Source organism: Chlorocebus sabaeus, chromosome 10, assembly GCF_047675955.1.
Source record: "Chlorocebus sabaeus isolate Y175 chromosome 10, mChlSab1.0.hap1, whole genome shotgun sequence".
NCBI classification, from domain to species: Eukaryota; Metazoa; Chordata; class Mammalia; order Primates; family Cercopithecidae; genus Chlorocebus; species Chlorocebus sabaeus.
The window spans coordinates 105912761-105932261 of NC_132913.1; the positions used below are offsets into that span (position 1 = coordinate 105912761).

The 19501-nt window shown below is 49.6% G+C and overlaps 1 protein-coding gene across 1 annotated transcript in view; it reads left to right on the plus strand.

Annotated features, from left to right (window-relative positions):
- Positions 1 to 19501, plus strand: part of VIL1 (villin 1) — a 30792-nt gene that overhangs the window by 7338 nt on the left and 3953 nt on the right. Inside the window, exons 10-18 of the mRNA XM_007966276.3 lie at positions 842 to 942; positions 1032 to 1169; positions 1777 to 1935; positions 4536 to 4715; positions 5295 to 5440; positions 6483 to 6627; positions 7125 to 7313; positions 8978 to 9046; positions 11052 to 11192. Of these exons, the coding sequence (XP_007964467.2) occupies positions 842 to 942; positions 1032 to 1169; positions 1777 to 1935; positions 4536 to 4715; positions 5295 to 5440; positions 6483 to 6627; positions 7125 to 7313; positions 8978 to 9046; positions 11052 to 11192 (1268 nt within the window). The remainder of the gene's footprint in view (positions 1 to 841; positions 943 to 1031; positions 1170 to 1776; positions 1936 to 4535; positions 4716 to 5294; positions 5441 to 6482; positions 6628 to 7124; positions 7314 to 8977; positions 9047 to 11051; positions 11193 to 19501) is intronic.

The following is a 19501-nucleotide window of genomic DNA, read 5'->3' on the forward strand; positions in this document are numbered from 1 at the left end:
GACATGGACAAACTCTAGTTGTCACAAAAAGGGAGCCGAGAGGGCTGGGCGTGGTGGCACATGCCTGTATTCCCAGCACTTTGGGTGGCTGAGGCAGGTGGACCACCTGAGGTCAGGAGTTCGAGACTAGCCTAACATGGTGAAACCCGGTCTGTACTGAAAAAAAAAAAAATTAGCCAAGCATGGTGGTGCATGCCTGTAACCCCCGCTACTCAGGAGGCTGAGGCAGGAGAATTGCTTGAGTTTGGGAGGTGGATGTTGCAGTGAACCAAGATCGTGCCATTGCACTCCAGCCTGGGCAACAAGAGTGAAACTCCATCTCAAAAAAAAAAAAAAAAAGAAAAAAAAGGGAGCTGAGAGTGATGTGATGTTTCATTTGGGAAGGGGTTGGGCCTCCCTGGAAACCAAACAGCTCAGTCTCTTACCCGCCAGTATTTGCTGAGGGCAAGCTCGGTGCCCGGCACCTAGGAGAGGAGAAATAATAGTGTACAGCCTCCATCATTGCAGAGCTCCCTATTGAGCTGGGAGACAAGGTCAAGGTTTGAAGTCTGAATGCTGCAGGGGTCAGGATGTAGATCAACAAAGCTAAAGCCTTGCTCTTATGCCTCTCTTGGCTCCCTGGGAGGCACTGGTGAAGCAGGAGTTTTAGAAGGAGGGAGATATGGTTCTCTACTGTAGCTCTGCCACATTCTGTGCAACCAGGTAAGCTACTGAATCTCTCTTCCTTCGGTTTCCTCATCTGAAAATGGGTCTAAGAATTGTAGCCACCATTCAGGGCTGTTGTGAGGACCTGGGGGGCCTCAGCTGGTGACAATTGGTGTCATGATTTCCCCTACTCTAGCCAAAGTGGAACAGGTGAAGTTTGATGCCACATCCATGCATGTCAAGCCTCAGGTGGCTGCCCAGCAGAAGATGGTAGATGATGGGAGTGGGGAAGTGCAGGTATGTGAGGGCAGAGAGGCCTGTGCTGGGTGGAGCAGGGATGGTGGAACCTGTTCCTGGACCTCACCCTGGCCTGATACTGGCCCTAGGTGTGGCGCATTGAGAACCTAGAGCTGGTACCTGTGGATTCCAAGTGGCTAGGCCACTTCTATGGGGGTGACTGCTACCTGCTGCTCTACACCTACCTCATCGGAAACAAGCAGCACTACCTGCTCTACATCTGGCAGGTCAGGTCCCGCCACATCCCACCCAGAGCATAGCCGGCTTAGCTCCACCTTGTACATACTCCTACTAAGTGGCCATCACCCTTGGGTTGAATACCTCTGGGGATGGGGATCTCACCGCTTCAAGAAGGACTGCTTTGGCTATGAGGTCCAGCTAGTACCCCCATTCACAGCGCTTTTCCTTTTGGTTCTCTGAGTCTCCCTTCCAATTTTCATTGCCTTCTGCACATTCTTATCACTTGCTCTGCCCGTGGGATTTTGTGTCTAGATGTGAGGGAGCAGGGAGTGTGTCTAGGAGTGAGTGGTGTGGTGCCTGTGATGCTTCCCTGAAGAAGGAGCAGTAAGGAAAGGAGGAGGTTTGGGGTTAAGGCTGGGGTTGCAGGTAGGTCAGGGCTGGGCTGGGTCTGCGAAAGAATTGTTTGAGGTTGAGATCAGAACTGAGGTCTGGGTCAGATTGGGGTTTTGGCTGTTTCACAGTGGAGTTTGGTGGGGAAGAAAATTGGGTTTAGGACCAGGTCAGACTTGGGGATGGAGTTGTTGTTGAGGCTGAGGATGGGGTCAGAATTGGGGGCTGACCCTATCCCATTCACTCCCTCCTGCTCATCCCCAGGGCAGCCAGGCCAGCCAAGATGAAATTACAGCATCAGCTTATCAAGCCGTCATCCTGGACCAGAAGTACAATGGTGAACCAGTCCAGATCCGGGTCCCAATGGGCAAGGAGCCGCCTCATCTTATGTCCATCTTCAAGGGACGCATGGTGGTATACCAGGTGTGGCTGCTGAACTGAGGTGCCTGGCAGTACCCATTGTGGCAAGACAGGCATCCAGGAGATGGGGAAGTGGATGGGTGGTGGGAGCAGGGCTTAGGGTGAAGCCCATTCTTCATAGGAGACTACCCTGGAGGTTCTATCACCTATGTGGAACTGGTAATAGAAATAACCCATTTGGTTACTTTAGAAATACGTGTAATTGGGCCAGGCATGGTGGCTCATGCCTGTAATCCCAGCACTTTGGAGTCTGAGGTGGGTAGATCACCTGAGGTCAGGAGTTCAAGACCAACCTGGCCAACATGGTGAAACCCGTCTCTACAAAAATACAAAAATTAGCCAGGCATGATGGTGGGTGCCTGTAATCTCAGCTACTCAGGAGGCTGAGGCAGAAGAATCTCTTGAACCTGGGAGGCGGAGGTTGCAGTGAGCTGAGATCATGCCATTGCACTCCAGCCTGGGCAACAGAGCGAGACTCTGTCTTTAAAAAAAAAAAAAAAAAAAAAGGCCGGGTGTAGTGGCTCACACCTGTAATCCCAGTACTTTGGGAGGCTGAAGTGGGTGGATCACCTGAGGTCAGCAGTTCAAGACCAGCCCAACCAACATGGCGAAACCCCATCTCTACTAAATACAAAAAGTAGCTGGGCATGGTGGTACATGCCTGTAATCCCAGCCACTTGGGAGGCTGAGGCAGGAGAGTTGCTTGAAACCAGGAGGCAGATGTTGCAGTGAGCTGAGACTGTGCCACTGCATTCCAGCCTGGGCAACAAGAATGAAATTCCATCTCAAGAAAACAAAACAAAACAAAAACATGTAATGCGCATTCACCATGTATAAGTACTGCTTGCCCTCTACACCCCAACTCCTTGAATTCTTTACATAAAAAAGGAAGATATTTTGGCTAGATTTGCTTAAATGATGCACCTGTGCAAACTGCATTGGTGCCTTCCAACATAATGAAACAGACATCTCATGCAATCATTTAAGCAATAATCTGCCTATTGAGTGCCTTAAACACACAGTCCTTTGCAATTCCCCAAGCAAGGAGAAGAATGGCATGCTAATACAGTTCGCCATCTTGTTGGGAGAGGACAGACATATTAGCAGTGAACCAACAGTCTAAGGAACTATGTGGTTAAATACAAGAAGTAGGCCAGGCACAGTGGCTCACGCCTGTAATCCCAACACTTTGGGAGGCCAAGGCGGGCGGATCACGAGGTCAGGAGTTTGAGACCAGCTTGACCAATAGGGCGAAACCCTGTCTCTACTAAAAATACAAAAATTAGCTGGGCGTGGTGGCGTGCACCTGTAGTCCCAGCTACTCGGGAGGCTGAGGCAGAAGAATCACTTGAACCTGGGAGGCGGAGGTTGCAGTGAGCCGAGACTGTGCCACTGCACTCCAGCCTGGGCAACAGAGCGAGACTCTGTCTCAAAAAAAAAAAAAAAATGCCAGAAGTAAAAGTTGAGTCAAAAGAGGAGCCAGAGTACAATAATCTGGGAATGTCATAGAGTTTATGGGCAGGAGGGGATTTAGAGGAGACATTTGTCTTGACATTTGGGTCAGAGTTGAAGAGTTTAGCAGAGGTAAAATGAGGGCACACAATGCAGGGGGCACAGCAAGGACAAAGGCCCGGGGGAGAGGCTCTGTAGGGAACATCAGAAGCCTGGTAGAACTGGCCAGGTGTGGTGGTTCACGCCTGTAATCCTGCACTTTGGGAGGTGGAGGCAGGTGGATCACCTGAGGTCAGGAGTTCAAGACCAGCCTGGCCAAAGTGGTGAAACCCTGTCTCTACTAAAAGCACAAAAATTAGCTGAACATGGTGGTGCGTGCCTGTAATCCCAGCTACTGGGGAGGCTGGGGCAGGAGAATCGCTTGAACCTGGGAGGCAGTGAGTCAGGATCACACCATTGCACTCCAGCCTGGGCAACAGAGCAAGATTCAGTCTCAAGAAAAAAATAAATAAATAAAAGGCTAGGTGCTGTGGCTCACGTCTGTAATCCCAGCACTTTGGGAGGCCGAGGTGGGCGGATCACCTGAGGTCGTGAGTTCCAGACCGGCCTGACCAACGTGGAGAAACCGTCTCTACTAAAAATACAAAAATTAGCCAGGCATGGTGGTGGGCGCCTATAATCCCAGCGACCCAGGAGGCTGAGGCAGAATTGCTTGAACCCGGGAGGTGAGATGCAGTGAGCTGAGATAGTGCCATTGCACTCCAGCCTGGGCAACAAGAGCAAAACTCCGTCTCAAAAAAAAAAAAAAAAAAAAAAAAAACCTGGCAGAGCTAAGCTGGAGGGTTTGATGGCAGCAGTGTCTGCAAAGGCAGTTTGCATCTTCGTCATGTGCGGCTTTCAAAGGCAAAGTTGAGGAGCTGGGTTTTAGGCTATAAGCAACGGGGAGTCACTGAATGTTTTTCAGTAGAGAAGCGCCATGATGCAATGTTTTAGAAAGACCTGGTGACAGAGCATCAGAGGAGCTGCAGGGGCAAGCCGCCCTGCCCTACCCTGTCCCTCTCTGGTTCTCTTTGTGCCCCTCTGTTCCTTCATCATCATCTTTACTATGTGACTCCTGACTCTCTCTCCCTGCCTTCTCCCCTCACCTGCAGGGAGGCACCTCCCGAGCTAACAACTTGGAGCCTGGGCCCTCCACACGACTGTTCCAGGTCCAGGGAACGGGCGCCAACAACACAAAGGCCTTTGAGGTCCCAGCGCGGGCCAATTTCCTCAATTCCAATGATGTCTTTGTCCTCAAGACCCAGTCCTGCTGCTACCTATGGTGTGGGAAGGTGTGTGTTCAGGGCCTAGAGGTCTCCCCATCCCCAAGTGGGTCCTGGCAGTCCCCTAGTTTCACAGCAGGCCCTAGGTGAGGGCAGGAACCCCTGGCCAACTAAGTTGTGCCTGCTCGGTTCTCAGCCACCTCTGGAGCCCAGTCTCTCCCTCCTCAGTAGCTCTGGGTCTATCTTTCTGCCTCGTCAATGACCATCCTCAGATTCTCTGCCTCTCTGAGTCAGTCTCTCTTGTTCTGTTTCTCTGGCCACCTTCATCTGTCCCTGTGTTGGTCTGTCTTTATGTCTTGGGCTCTGTCTCACTATCCTGAGCCTGTCACTGCCTCTCCTTTGATCTCTGTAAGAAGAATGCATAGCCTCTTGGAGTCCCTCTCGACCCTTGAAAATACTCTCTAGTTTCTTCTATTCTTTGGAGTGTCAAGGACAGAGGAGAGCATGTAATTGTCCCTGTGTGGCCTGTGTACACAGGGTCCTGACCCAGAAGAGCCCTTTTAGACCCTGGAACTCTGGGTAGTGAATGTGGTAGGAGGGTGGAGATAGGGGTGGCACTAGAAATTGGCCAACCCTTTTTTTTCCTAGGGCTGTAGCGGAGACGAGCGGGAGATGGCCAAGATGGTTGCTGACACCATCTCCCGGACGGAGAAGCAAGTGGTGGTGGAAGGACAGGAGCCAGCCAACTTCTGGATGGCCCTAGGCGGGAAGGCCCCCTACGCCAACACCAAGAGGTTAACTCTCAGGTCCCTCTGCCTCCAGGTTACCAAGGTGGGGGAGCCTCCCAGCATCTCCATCCCCACACTCAGAACCTACAGCAGGCATGGACTAAGGACACTGTGTGTCAGGCCCTGTGCCAGGCCCCCAGGGATACAAGATGAATCAAGGGCAGCCCATGCCCTTGGAGCCTCTTGGTCAGGGGCTGTGTCTGTGCTGCTCACTATAGTATGCCTGGGACCTGGTGGGGTATTTCCTTGGCAAAGGGAATTCCTGGCCATAGGAGGCAGCTCAAAGCGAGGGGCAGTGCTAGAGGTTTGCCTTTCAGTAAGAAGATGCCAGAGGCCAGCCTGCCTTTAGGTCCTGACACAGGCCTGGGATGCTGAGGGGCACCAGCCACAAGCCCTCTTTCAAATGGTTTTGTTTTGTTTTTGTGACAGAGTCTCGTTCTGTCACCCAGGCTGGAATGCAGTGGCGCAATCTCAGCTCACTGCAGCCTCTGCCTCCGCCTCCCAGGTTCCAGCAATTCTCATGCTGCAGCCTCCTGGGTAGCTGGGATTACAGGCACCTGCCAACATGCCTGGTCAATTTTTGTATTTTAGTAGAGGCGGGGTTTCACCATGTTGGCCAGGCTGGTCTCGAACTCCTGACCTCAGGTGATCCACCTGCCTCAGCCTCCCAGAGTGCTAGGATTACAGGCGTGGGCCACTGTGCCTGGCTCAAATGGTTTTTCTAGAGAATATCCATGATCCGCTGGTCCCTAGTTCAAAAGCAAAGGGCATGTACTGTAGTAGCAGCAGGAGGGATGGAGGGAAGATATCAGGAAGAACTTCCTAACAAGGCTCTGCAAAAGCCACTGGAATGCATGTCCAGAAAGCAGTGACAGTTTCTCCCTCAGAGCACTCTTGGAATTAGAGGGGACACTTTTATCAATCAGAAGACAGAGCATTTTGCTGGAGATGACCTTTCCATGCCAGAGTCCCTTCCTCAGAGTTCTGTCTTCAATCTCCTTTTGCCACACCTTCCTTCTGCCAGTACAATCTTCTCTCCATCCTGCAGACTACAGGAAGAAAACCTGGTCATCACCCCCCGGCTCTTTGAATGTTCCAACCAGACTGGGCGCTTCCTGGCCACAGAGATCCCTGACTTCAATCAGGATGACTTGGAAGAGGATGACGTGTTCCTACTAGATGTCTGGGACCAGGTAGGACCAAGGGCCTGGGGACCCCTCTTCCCAGCCACCTCAATCCCCAGGGCCAAGAAAGAGTGGCTTTAAGGTTAGGTAAGTGTCAACATTTTCTTGGTCCTCACATAATTTCTCCCTGGAAATGGTATGAACACCAGAAGTGTAAGAAAGAAGGAAGGTGGGGAGTAACGTGCTCAAGAGAGGCTCAGGGAAGAGCATATTGTCTCCCAAAGTCCTATTTATTTCACATGAGAGCAGGAGTGTTTTTGATAATCCTGGGCTTTGGACAGTCTGGGAGACACACATTTGCAGAATATCCAAGTACAAGGCATCTGTCCAACCTTCTAATTTCGCAGATACAAATTCAAGGCCAGATGGTGCCTGCCCTAGGTCATTTGGCTGGTAGTGGTAGAGACAGGGTCAAAGTCAGGGCTTCACTGTCGGACAACTGAGGCAGAGCCCTGTGGGCCAGGGAGGACAGGCAGGATGGACTGATCTCCTGGATTTCTCAATAGGTCTTCTTCTGGATTGGGAAACATGCCAATGAGGAGGAGAAGAAGGCTGCAGCCATCACCGCACAGGAATACCTCAAGACCCATCCCAGCGGGCGTGACCCCGAGACCCCCATCATTGTGGTGAAGCAGGGATACGAGCCCCCCACCTTCACAGGCTGGTTCCTGGCTTGGGATCCCTTTAAGTGGAGTGTGAGTGGCCTCATCCCAGCATGTCCTTCTCTAGCCCTGCCTGGAGATCAGTGCTGATTCCCGCAGGCCATTCTGTCTCTTTGGGATGTATGACCTGCTGATTTAGAAAGGGGATAGAAGAGGCTTAGAATAGAAAGTAAGGCTGCACTAAGGCCATTAGGCTTCCTGGTGAGAGGGAAGAAGTCTATCAAAAATCAAGGCTAATTACAGTGCCTTGTTTGCACACTACTTTTAGAGCAAAGTTGCTGGATAGTATAGGTAAGAAATGTACTGATTATTTAAATTAAACACAATTCAAAATTCAGTTTGTCACTAGCCACATGTGGCTGCCAGCTACTGTGTTGGGCAGCACAGGTGAGAATGTTCTCATCATTGCAGCAACACGGTGGATCCTCCGTGCCAGCTGAAACATGCTGGTTCTAAAGAATTGACAAATGTCTTCCTGGTGCTAAATTCTTTTTTTTTTTTGAGATGGAGTCTCGCTCTGTCACCCAGGCTGGGGTGCAGTGGCGTGATCTCAGCTCACTGCAAGCTCCACCTCCCGGGTTTACGCCATTCTCCTGCCTCAGCTTCCTGTAGCTGGAACTACAGCTTCCTGTAGCTGGAACTACAGGCGCCCGCTACCTCGCCCGGCTAATTTTTTGAATTTTTTAGTAGAGACGGGGTTTCACCATGTTAGCCAGGATGATCTCCATCTCCTGACCTTGTGATCCGCCCGTCTCGGCCTCCCAAAGTGCTGGGATTACAGGCTTGAGCCACCGCGCCCGGCCCCTGGTGCTAAATTCTAAGCAAAATGGGTCATGTATGTGGTCCTTACCTGAGGGATGGTGTGCCAAGCTCCCACGGGGCGTTTCCTAAACTGGCCCCACATAGAAGCAAGGGGCAGATCCCCAGGATGGAACTCCAGCAAAGGTTTTCTGTAGGAAGAAGGCCAAGGTAGAGTGAAGCCTGGCCTGGTGGCTCTGGGTGCTCTAAATTGTCACAACACATGGGTTTAGGGAAGCAGAAAGCTTAATTTCCTTAAATCTGTTGGTTTGTTTTTTAAATTCTGCAGTTAGATGGGCTGAGTTTAGTTTTTACTCAAGGCAGCATATCAAGATGCCAGGTTTTCTCAGTCCACTTTAGTTATCACCCTTCCCTCACCTCAAGTGTGTGCTGGCTTCTCTCTCAGCCTCATTCACTCATTCATTCATTCAGCATAAGTGTGCTCTAGGATATGGAGATGGGACTCCTCAGAGAGCCATGGTCCCTTCACTCCTCTGTGGCAGGGATCCCTTCTAGGATCTGGGGGGACCCCCGCCCATCCCCAGGAGCCCTGCATTCCCCAGAGCCTACATAACCTAGGCAAGGTTCTCCACACTGCCTGCGGTTCTTGCCCTGGCCCTTGCAGGTGGGAAAAGATCCTCCCCATCCCCAAGTCAGGCTGAGCTGGGACAAATATAGCCTGCCCTGCCCTTTTCTGATCTGGCAGCCCCTCTGGTCCCAACCTCACCACCTAATCTCCTTTTTCGGGGACCCTCCTCCAGCCTCAGCCTGTGTATCCTCTTTCCTTTCTTACCACTAGGCCCCAGACCAGCCTTCTTTCCATTCCTGAGGGAAAACGGCTTCTCATCCATCTTCTCTGCTGAGATCCAGGTCTAATCTGTTATTTACTTTATGTGCAGAACGCCAAATCCTATGAGGACCTGAAGGTGGAGCTTGGCAACTCTAGGGACTGGAGCCAGATCACTGCTGTGAGTTCGGGGCAGGGTGGCTGGGCCTTGCAGTGGCCAGCTGGTGGTCAGACCTGTGGGAGCCAAGAATGCTGCAGAGAAGACACCAGTGTCCTGTACTTTCCCTCCTATTTCTCCCTACTTCTCATTCTTCTTGCTGTTTAACTCCAGTGCCTCTAGTGGTTTTGTTTCCTCAATTTCCTAGTGAAATGGTTCTCAATTTTTTTTTTGAGACACAGTTTCACTCTGCCCCCAGGCTGGAGTGCAGTGGCAGGATCTCGGCTCACTGCAACCTCTACCTCCCGGGTTCAAGTGATTCTCATGCCTCAACCTCCCAAGTAGCTGGGATTACAGGTGTGTGCTGCCATGCCTGGCTAATTTTTATATTTTTAGTAGAGACGAGGTTTCACCATGTTGGCCAGGCTGGTCTCAAACTCCTGACCTCAAGTGATGCCCCAGCCTCGGCCTCCCAAAGTGCTGGGATTGCAGGCATGAGCCATGACGCCCGGCCTGGTTCTCAGATTTTATCATGCATAAAAGTCTGGGAACTGGGGGCAGGGAGTAAGGGGGAAGCATATTAAAATGCAGATTCCAAGGCCCCATTCCCAAATATTCTGGTTTATAGACTAAGAATTGGCACCTAGGAATCTGCATCTTTTAAATCTTATTTTAAAAAGGAATTTCATGTAGTTAGTCCATGGACTACACTTTGAGAAAGAATGCTGTCTCTACACACCATCACCCTTGGGGTCCTTTCTCTAGGTAGAATAACTACAACTCCTTTGGTCTTTCAGTGAGTTAACAGAAATGTATTTAGGCCAGGCGCAGCGGCTCACGCCTGTAATCTCAGCACTTTGGGAGGCCGAGGAGGGTGGATTGCTTGAGCCCAGGAGTTTGAGACTAGTCTTGGTAACATGGGGAAACCTCATCTTTACAAAAAATAAAAAACAGCCAGGAGTGGTGGTATGTGCCTGTGGTCCCAGCTACTCAGGACGCTGAGGTGGGAGGTTGGTTTGAGCCCAGGAGATAGAGGTTGCAGTGAGCTGAAATTGTGCCACTGCACTGCAGCCTGGGCAACAGAGTCAGACCCTGTCTCAAAAAAAACCCCTGCCCCTCCGCAGTCCCCCCACCCCCCAAAAAAGGAAATGTATTTAGCCTTTAGGCCTGGGACACGGGAATATGAAATCAAAACCTTTGCTTTGAGAAGTTCACAGGCTTACAGAGGGAACAAGACAGAGCTAACTCTGAGGAATGTGTCCAGAATTCAAGAGTAAGTTCACAAGCACACTGGGGTATAATCAACAGATGGTCAAAACTTACGGCACTCACGAAACCTTTCTTGGTGGACTGACAGTACAGACCGGCACGTATAGATAGGTCAAGGTTAAGTGACTTTATAGATGACAATTTCACAAGAGGTAAGAGAGACAGGGTCACAAATATCCAGGCTAGATCTCAAACTCTGGGGGAAGCCATGGGAAAGTTAATGAATCATTAAAGAAAAGGGTCATTTACCACCAATGGACTTTGGTCAGAACAGACCACTAAGCTCTATGTTGTGTGTGTGTGTGTTTTTTGTTTTTTTTTTGTTTTTTTGAGGAGTCTCTCTCTGTTGCCCAGGCCGGAGCGCAGTGGCATGATCTCAGCTCACTGCAACCTCCACCTCCCAGGTTCAAATGATTCTCCTACTTCAGCCTCCTGAGTAGGGATTACAGGCGCCCACCACCATGCCTGGCTAAGTTTTATATTTTCAGTAGAGACGTGGTTTCACCATGTTAGACAGGCTGGTCTTGAATTCCTGACCTCAAGTGATCCACCCACCTCAACCTCCCAAAGTGCTGGGATTACAGGCGTGAGCCACCACGCCCGGCCTATGTTGTGTTCTTATGAGTGTATGTGTGGCAGGGTGGGGTGGGACATGGAAGGCTTCTTGGAAGGTGGTGCCCTAGAGACTTCAGAGAGAAAGGCAGCCTGGGAGGTAGCTGCACACCAGCTAAGTAACCAGTGGTTTCCTTTTCTTTCCTAGGAGGTCACAAGCTCGAAAGTGGACGTGTTCAATGCTAACAGCAACCTCAGTTCTGGGCCTCGGCCCATCTTCCCCCTGGAGCAGCTAGTGAACAAGCCTGTAGAGGAGCTCCCCGAGGGTGTGGATCCCAGCAGGAAGGAGGTAGGTCAGACCCTCAAAGGAGGACAAATAAGTCCACTTGTTGGACCACCATAGTTGACTCCCAGATTTGGCCCTACAGGTGACTAGGTGCTGGGGATGAACAAGACAGATGGGATCCTGCCTTCATACCAGCTTATATCCCAGGAGGAGAGAGATCAGAGAAGCCTGGTTACACTATTATTTAATTTAAGGGTTAAGTGCCAGAAAGTGAAGTACAGGAGCTGTGAAGAGTATTACAAATAGGGCCGGGTGCAGTGGCTCATGCCTGTAATCCCAGCACTTTGGGAGGTTGAGGCGGGTGGATCACCTGAGGTCAGGAGTTTCAGACCAGCCTGACCAATATGTGAAACTCCATCTCTACTAAAACTACAACGATTAGCCAGGTGTGGTGGTGTACACCTGTAATCCCAGCTACTTGGGAGGCTGAGTCATGAGAATTGCTTGAACCTGGGAGGTGGAGGTTGCAGTGAGCCAAGATCATGCCACTGCATTCCACCCTGGGCAACAAACTGAGACTGTCTCAAAAAAAGAAAAAGAAAAAAAGGTATTACAAAGAGGAGCCTGATTTAGAGATTTCTTTCTGAAAGATAAACAGGAATTATTGAGGCAAAGTAAGTTAGTTCTGGAGAAGGGACAGCTAACATGAAGCCCAAAGGCAAGGAATAAAAATGGGGGCAAAACTGTAAGATAGCCAGAGTGGCTGTGGTGTGCAGAGCCAGGGAGGGAGGCAGGGCTGAACTGGCAGTGCCTTCTACCCCAAGTTAAGGATCGTATCATGTATCCTGGCAGTGAAGGGGAGTATCATTATGGTTGAAGTAGCAGAGTGACAGACTTACACTGGGCTGGGCACAGTGGCTCATGCCTGTAATCCCAGCACTTTGAGAGGCCAAGGCATGCGGACCACCGGAGGTCAGGTGTTCGAGACAAGCCTGGCCAACATGGCGAAACCCCAACTCTACTAAAATTACAAAAATAGCCGGGCGTGGTGGCTTGTGCCTATAATCCCAGGTACTTGGGATGCTGAGGCAGGAGAATCACTTGAACCCAGGAGGTGGAGGTTGCAGTGAGCTGAGATTTCACCATTGCACTCCAGCCTGGACGACAAGAGTGAAACTCCGTTTCAAAAAACAAAACAAAAAAATAATAATAATTACAGCTGCTCATTGAACAAAAGCCTGGAAGGTGGCAAGAGCAGCCATAGGAACACCAGTTAGGAGAGACAGCGTAGCTGCTCTCAGGCTGATAGGTAGGTGGGAATCTAGAATAGGTCATGGTGGAGGAGGTGGAGAGAAACATTTAGGAGGTAAAATCAATGATATTTGGTAATTACTGGATAAAGAGTATGAGAGAAGAGAAAATAGCATCATTCTCCACGACAGAAAACTGGATCAGGCTGAGCTTAGTTTAGTGGTAGCTACATCCTTTGAGGTTTACATACATGTTCAGCGGGCAGGCAATTCAGAGGAACACCAGGGCAGAGATATGAATTTAAGACTCATCAGCACATGGTCCATGCGGTAACTGTGGTTAGCACAGCAAGAAGAGCTTGTTCAAAACACTTTTTTTTGTGTGTGTAAGGAATGGAGTTTGGGGCTGGACACTTTTTTTTAACTTGAGATAGGGTCTCACTCTGTTGCCCAGGCTGAAGTGCTGTTGCAATCATGGCTTACTGCAGCCTCAACTTTCTGGGCTCAAGTGATCCTCCCATCTCAGCCTCCCAAAGTGTTGGAATTACAGGTGTGAGCCACTGCACCCAGCCTAAGAACACATTTCTAATATTCATTCGCACTTCATGAAGATCCAAAATAGGCTGCCAATCTAGCTTAGGGGTATTGAGAGGAGAGATAATATACTCTATATAAGTCAAAAAGTAGTCTTACAAATGAATCAAGGGATCACAGAAGAGAGATATCTAGTTTCTCTCTCAGAACATCAAAGTCTGTTAAGGGTTTCGACTCAATAGTGTTTTGTTCCCAGAGAATTTCAATTCTGCCTTTTACCTTAGAGAGCACATTCCTGTGTTCTCTCCTGGTTCTCTCATCTGTGAGGTTGCTGGGAGGTTAGGAGGCACATGTGTCCTCACTGTAACATTGGGATGATCCCACTATGATGACAAGGTAAGCCCAGCCCTTGGTACATAGTACTCTACAAATGAAAGCTGTTATTATCTCCTGTTCTACACCTGAGAAAACTGAGATCCAGAGAGATGAAGTGACTTGCCTAACATTACTAGTTAGTTGCAAAGCCAGAGCAAGAACCAGGCCTTTGGAGTCCCACTGTTACCATCATGCCATGCAGCATAAAGGAGGTATTTCTTTCTTTCTTTCTTTTTTTTGAGATGGAGTCTTGCTCTGTCGCCCAGGCTGGAGTGCAGTGGCGTGATCTCGGCTAACTGCAACCTCTGCCTCCCAGGTTCAAGTGATTCTCCTGCCTCAGCCTCCAAGTAGGTAGGATTACAGCCACACACCACCACGCCTGTCTAATTTTAGTATTTTTAGTCGAGACAGGGTTTCCCCATGTTAGCCAGGCTGGTCTCAAACTCCTGACCTCAGGTGATCTGCCCTCCTTGGACTCCCAAAGTGCTATTACAAGCGTGAGCCATCACGCCTGGCCAATAAAGGAGGTATTTCTAAAGGAGGGCAGCCAATGTTATTGAACCAGAGGATTGATGGAGGGCAGAAATGGATTGCTAATTTTAAATGGACAGACTCAAGACAGCCCCATCATGGTAGAAGCAAAGAAGGCTTAGATTCTTTTTTAAAAATCAGTTTTCTGTAGCGTTTTTTTTTTTTTTTTTGAGACAGAGTCTCTGTTGCCCAGGCTGAAGTGCAGTGGCACAAGCTTGGTTCACTGTAACCTCCACTTCCTGAGTTCAAGCAATTCTCCTGTCTCAGCCTCCTTAGTAGCTTGGGACTACAGGCGCATGCCATCACGCCTGGCTAATTTTTGTATTTTTAGTAGAGATGGGGTTTCACCATATTGGCTAGGCTGGTCTCCAACTCCTGACCTCAGGTGATCCACCTGCCTCTGCCTCCCAAAGTGCTGGGATTACAGGCATGAGATGCTGCACCCGGCCTGTGGCTGATTTTTTTGTTTTGTTTTTTGAGATGGGGTTTCACTCTTGTTGCCCAGGATGGAGTGCAATGGTGTGATCTTGGCTCACTGTAACCTCTGCCTCCCTGGTTCAAGCAATTCTCCTGCCTCAACTTCCCACGTAGCTGGGATTACAGGCGTGCGCCACCACACCCGGCTAATTTGTTTTTGTATTTTTAGTTGAGACAGGGTTTCACCAGATTGGTCAGGTTGGTCTCAAACTCCTGACCTCAGGTGATCCACTCACCTCAACTTCCCAAAGTGCTGGGATTACAGGCGTGAGCCACTGTATCTGGCCTGCAGCCGACTATTTTTTTTTCTTTATTTTTGAGACAGAGTCTTGCTCTGTCATCCAGGTTGGAGTGCAGTGGCGTGATCTCGGCTCATTCCAAGTTCCGCCTCCCGGGTTCACGCCATTCTCTTGCCTTAGCCTCCCGAGTAGCTGGGATTATAGGTGCCTGCCACTACGCCCGGCTAATTTTTGTATTTTTAGTAGAGACAGGGTTTCACCATGTTAGCCAGGATGGGCTCGATCTCTTGACCTTGTGATCCACCCGCCTTAGCCTTCCAAAGTGCTGGGATTAGAAGCATGAGCCACTGCGCCTGCCCGGCTTACAGCTGATTTTTTTTTTTTTTTTTTGAGACGGAGTCTCGCTCTGTCGCCCAGGCTGGAGTTCAGTGGCGCAATCTCGGCTCACTGCAAGCTCTGCCTCCCGGGTTCACGCCATTCTCCTGCCTCAGCCTCCCAAGTAGCTGGGACTACAGGCGCCCGCCACCACGCCCGGCTAATTTTTTTGTATTTTTAGTAGAGACGGGGTTTCACTGCACTAGCCAGGATGGTCTCAATCTCCTGACCTTGTGATCCATCCGCCTTGGCCTCCCAAAGTACTGGGATTACAGGTGTGAGCCACCGCGCCCGACTACAGCTGATTTTTTAAATCATGGAAGTAGTATACATTCTTGTGGGAGAGCGGAGTTCAGTGTCACGTGGGAGTGTAGGAGAGGTTTTCAGATCTCTCTCTCTGCTCCAATCTTGCAAGGTGAGCCAGTGACAACAGTGGGGTGGTGGGTCTGGCTGCAGGCAGAGCAAGATGGTAATCTAAGTATTTGTGCACTGATGAGTAAACAACAGGGAGGCGGATGTGGGCATGGGTGAGGCTGGTAATCAGCTGGCAGGACTGCAGGTTCAGGAATAGGACCAATGGAAAGATACAAGTCCACTAGGATGGGTAGTCCCTGCTATCTAGCCTGAGGGGTCAGAGTCCAGCAGTCCTAACAAAACTGAAGAGCCAGGCTGGACCAGAGACAGCAAAGACCTAGGACATAGCAGCCACAGCTGTGAGGAACCTGGGGGGAGGGTGCTACACACAGATGTGGGGTATGGCAGCTCTTCCCCATCCACTGATCCCCAAATCATTTATATTTATCCTCTTTCTTCCAAAACCAAGTACTGAGCTGAGTGCTGTGGCTCATGCCTGTAATCCCAGGCACTTTGGGAGGCCAAGGCAGGCAGATTGCTTGAGCCCAGGAGTTTGAGACCAGCCTGGGCAACAAAGTGAGACACTGTCTCTACAAAAAAATACAAAAATTAGCCCGGTGTGGTGGCGTGCACCTGTTGTCCCAGCTACCCAGGAGGGTGAGCCCAGGAGATTGGTGCTGCAGGTGATCTGTGATTGTCACCACACTCCAGAATGGGTGACAGAGCACGACCCTGTCTCAACCTCCCCCCCAAAAAACAAAAAGCCCCAAACCAAAACCAAATACTCCCCTACCCTGCCTCGGGGAGTGGGGAAGGCTTCCAGGAAACTTAAGGAGAGAATGCCCAGGGTGGGAGGCAAATCTAGTGACAGGTTAGAAATCTGGAGCATCAGACCCCCCTGAGGTTGAAATCCATCTATAGGTGTTTACTAAGAAGCTGTTTAATTCAGGGCTCTCTGTGGGAGTCAATAAAATGTTCCCTAGGGCAACTCCATCTTAGCAGAGCAGCCTAAGTATTAAAGGAAGCCCACAAGTCTCGCCTCTACACTGTCTACCTCTTGGTGCTTAGAGCAGCAGAGATGAAGGCTGGGAGATGCTGTTTTATAGCAACTTTAATTTGGGACTCTTAAGTGAGTGTGCCTTGAGGGTATTTAGCTTGCCTTAAACAGTGTCATTATCATCTCAGTGCTGGGAACAAAAGTCATTTCAGTGAATTCCTTCATCTTATGGCTGAAGACACCCAAAGCTTAGAAAGGTAGTGACTCCCAGTTGTGATTTCCTAGCCAAGAGTAAAAATGTAAAATTGTGCTATCTAATCTTCTGGATCATTCACAGGATGAGAGAAGCTGGTATGACTTGTTTATCCAAATATTTTTTCAACTCAAATAGCTAGGCAAAATTTAGTTCTGAATTTGTTCTTTGGCCTTCCTAGTGTCTTCTATTGGAATCCTTCCCCCGACCTCAGTTGTACCTTCTGCTGCTACCCTCCCACTCTCTAAGCAAAACCTCCTCCTACAAAATAATCTGACACATTCACAGAAGAATATAAAAAACTGATGAGGATTAACAAGTTGTCTTTTCTTTTTTTCTGAGACAGAGTCTCACTCTGTTGCCCAGACTGGAGTGCAATGGCATCATCTTGGCTCACTGCAGCCTCCGCCTCCCGGGTTCAAGCTAACCTCCTGCCTCAGCCTCCCGAGTAGCTGAGAATACAGGTTCCCACCACCATGCCTGCTAATTTTTTGTATTTTTAGTAGAGACACGGTTTCACCATGTTGGCCAGGCTGGTCTCGAACTCATGACCTCAGGTGATCCACCCGCCTAGGCCTCCCAAAGTGCTGGGATTACAGGCATGAGCCACTGCGCCTGGCCAACAAGTTGCCTTTTAACTGGGAACCAAACCTGTAAGCCAAGAGTGATGAAGCTATCCATAATGGTAAAATTGTGGCCAGCTGCAAGTGTTAATAGCTAACCTTGCAGGTCTGGGAGTTGAAAGCTGACAAGAGGGCTTTACAGTATACCTGAAACTCAAGGAAGAAAGTCAGCATGGTGCAGTGGAACATATATTGGAATGAGGTGACCTTGACTTTTTTTTTTTTTGAGACAGAGTCTTGCTCTGTTGCCCAGGCTGGAGTGCAGTGGGGCCATCTCGTTCAGTGCAACCTCTGCATCCCAGGTTTAAGCAATTATCCCGCCTCAGCCTCCGGAGCAGCTGGGATTACAGGTGCCTGCCACCACGCCTGCCACCAGCTAATTTTTGTATTTTTAGTAGAGACAGGGTTTCACCATGTTGGCCAGGCTGGTCTCGAACTCCTGACCTCGTGATCCACTTGCCTTGGCCTCCCAAAGTGTTGGGATTACAGGTGTGAGCCAACGCGCCGGCCTGGCTTTCTTAAACTTTAACTGCATCACCTGAAAATGGGAATATTCAAATCTGCCTCAGATCCTTTGTAAGTGCCACAGCAGTATATGGAAACTAGATTCCTACTTTGCTCCATCCATTAGGGCTGGAGTGGGTCCTACTTCCCTTGCAGGCAGTCTATTAACTTGATCCAAAGCAAAGTAGGGCCCAGGAGGGAGACTTCTCCTGAGGGTGACAGGCTTTTGCTAGAAGAGTTGTATGTCCTGTGACAGCAATAAAATGTTTTTTTTTTTGAGACAGGGTCTTGTTCTTTCACCCAGGCTGGAATACAATGGTACTATCTTGGCTTACTGCAACCTCTGCCACCTGGGCTCAAGCAATCCTGCCACCTCAGCCTCCTGAGTAACTGGGACTATAGATGTGCACCACCATACCTGGCTAATTTTTGTATTTTTTTGGTAGAGACAGGGTTTTACCATGTTGCCCAGGCTAGTCTTGAACTCCTGAACTCAAGCAATCTGCCTGACTTGGCCTCCCAAAGTGCTGGAACTACAGACATGAGCCACCACACCTGGCCCTAATAAAATCTCATATACCCAGACTAGAGCAGATACCCTTATAGGGCTCATCTGCTTACTTTGTGGGCAGCTTGGATTCACTGTTTAAGTGGAGGTAAATGAACAACATACTTGGTTTTGTGTTTGTGAGATGGAAAACTATCGCCCAGGTTGAAGTGCAGTGGCACGATCTCAGTTCACTGCAACCTCTGCCTCCTGGGTTCAAGCGATTCTCCTGCCTCAGCCTCCAGAGCAGCTGGGATTACAGGTGTGTGCCACCATGCCTGCCTAATTTGTTTTCAGTACACTTTCATATGTAATATTATTTTCATTTTCATAAAAGCAAGTGAAAATTTGCCTTTAAGAAATGTTCCTGGCTGGGGTTGGTGGCTCACGCTTATAATCCCAGCACTTTGGGAGGCCAAGGCGGGTGGATGCTTGAGCTCAGGGGTTCCAGACCTGCCTGGGCAACATGGTAGTGCAAACCTGTGGTCCCAGCTACTCGGGAGGCTGAGATGGGAGGACTGCTTGAGCCCAGGAGGTTGAGGCTAGAGTGAGCTGAGACTGTGCCACTGCACTCCAGCCTGTGTGACAGAGCAAGACGCTGTTTCAAAAAACAAAACAAAAACAAAAAAACAATGGCTAGGCATGGTGGCTCATGCCTGTAATCCCAGCACTTTGGGAGGTCAAGGTGGGTGGATCACTTGAGGCCAGGAGTTCGAGACCAGCCTGGCCAAAAGGCAAAACCTCATCTCTCCTAAAAATACAAAAATTAGCCAGGCGTGGTGCCAGGTGCCTGTAGTCCTAGCTACTCAGGAGGCTGAGGCAGGAGAATTGCTTGAATCTGGGAGGTGGACGTTGCAGTGAGTCAAGATCGTGCGCCACTGCTTTCTAGCCTGGGGAACAGAGTAAGACTCTGTCTTTAAAAAAAAAAGAAAAAAAAAGAAAGAAACGTTCCCCATTTAATAGAGAGGAAAACTAAGGCTTGGAAAGAAGAGTCCTAATTCTTATTTGGGCTAATGTGAACTTGACCCTTGTAAAAAGAAGATCTCAATCTACTACACTATTATCTTTTCATTGTTAAAAATTCAGGGATCAGGCCAGGTGTGCTGGCTCACACCTGTAATCCCAGCACTTTGGGAGGCTGAGTAGGGTGGATCACTTGAGGTCAGGAGTTCGAGACCAGCTTGGCCAACATGGTAAAACCCCGTCTCTACTAAAAATACAAAGGTTAGCAGGGCATGGTGGCGCATGCCTGTAATCTCAGCTACTTGGGAGGCTGAGGCAGGAGAATCGCTTGAAATAAGGAGGTGGAGGTT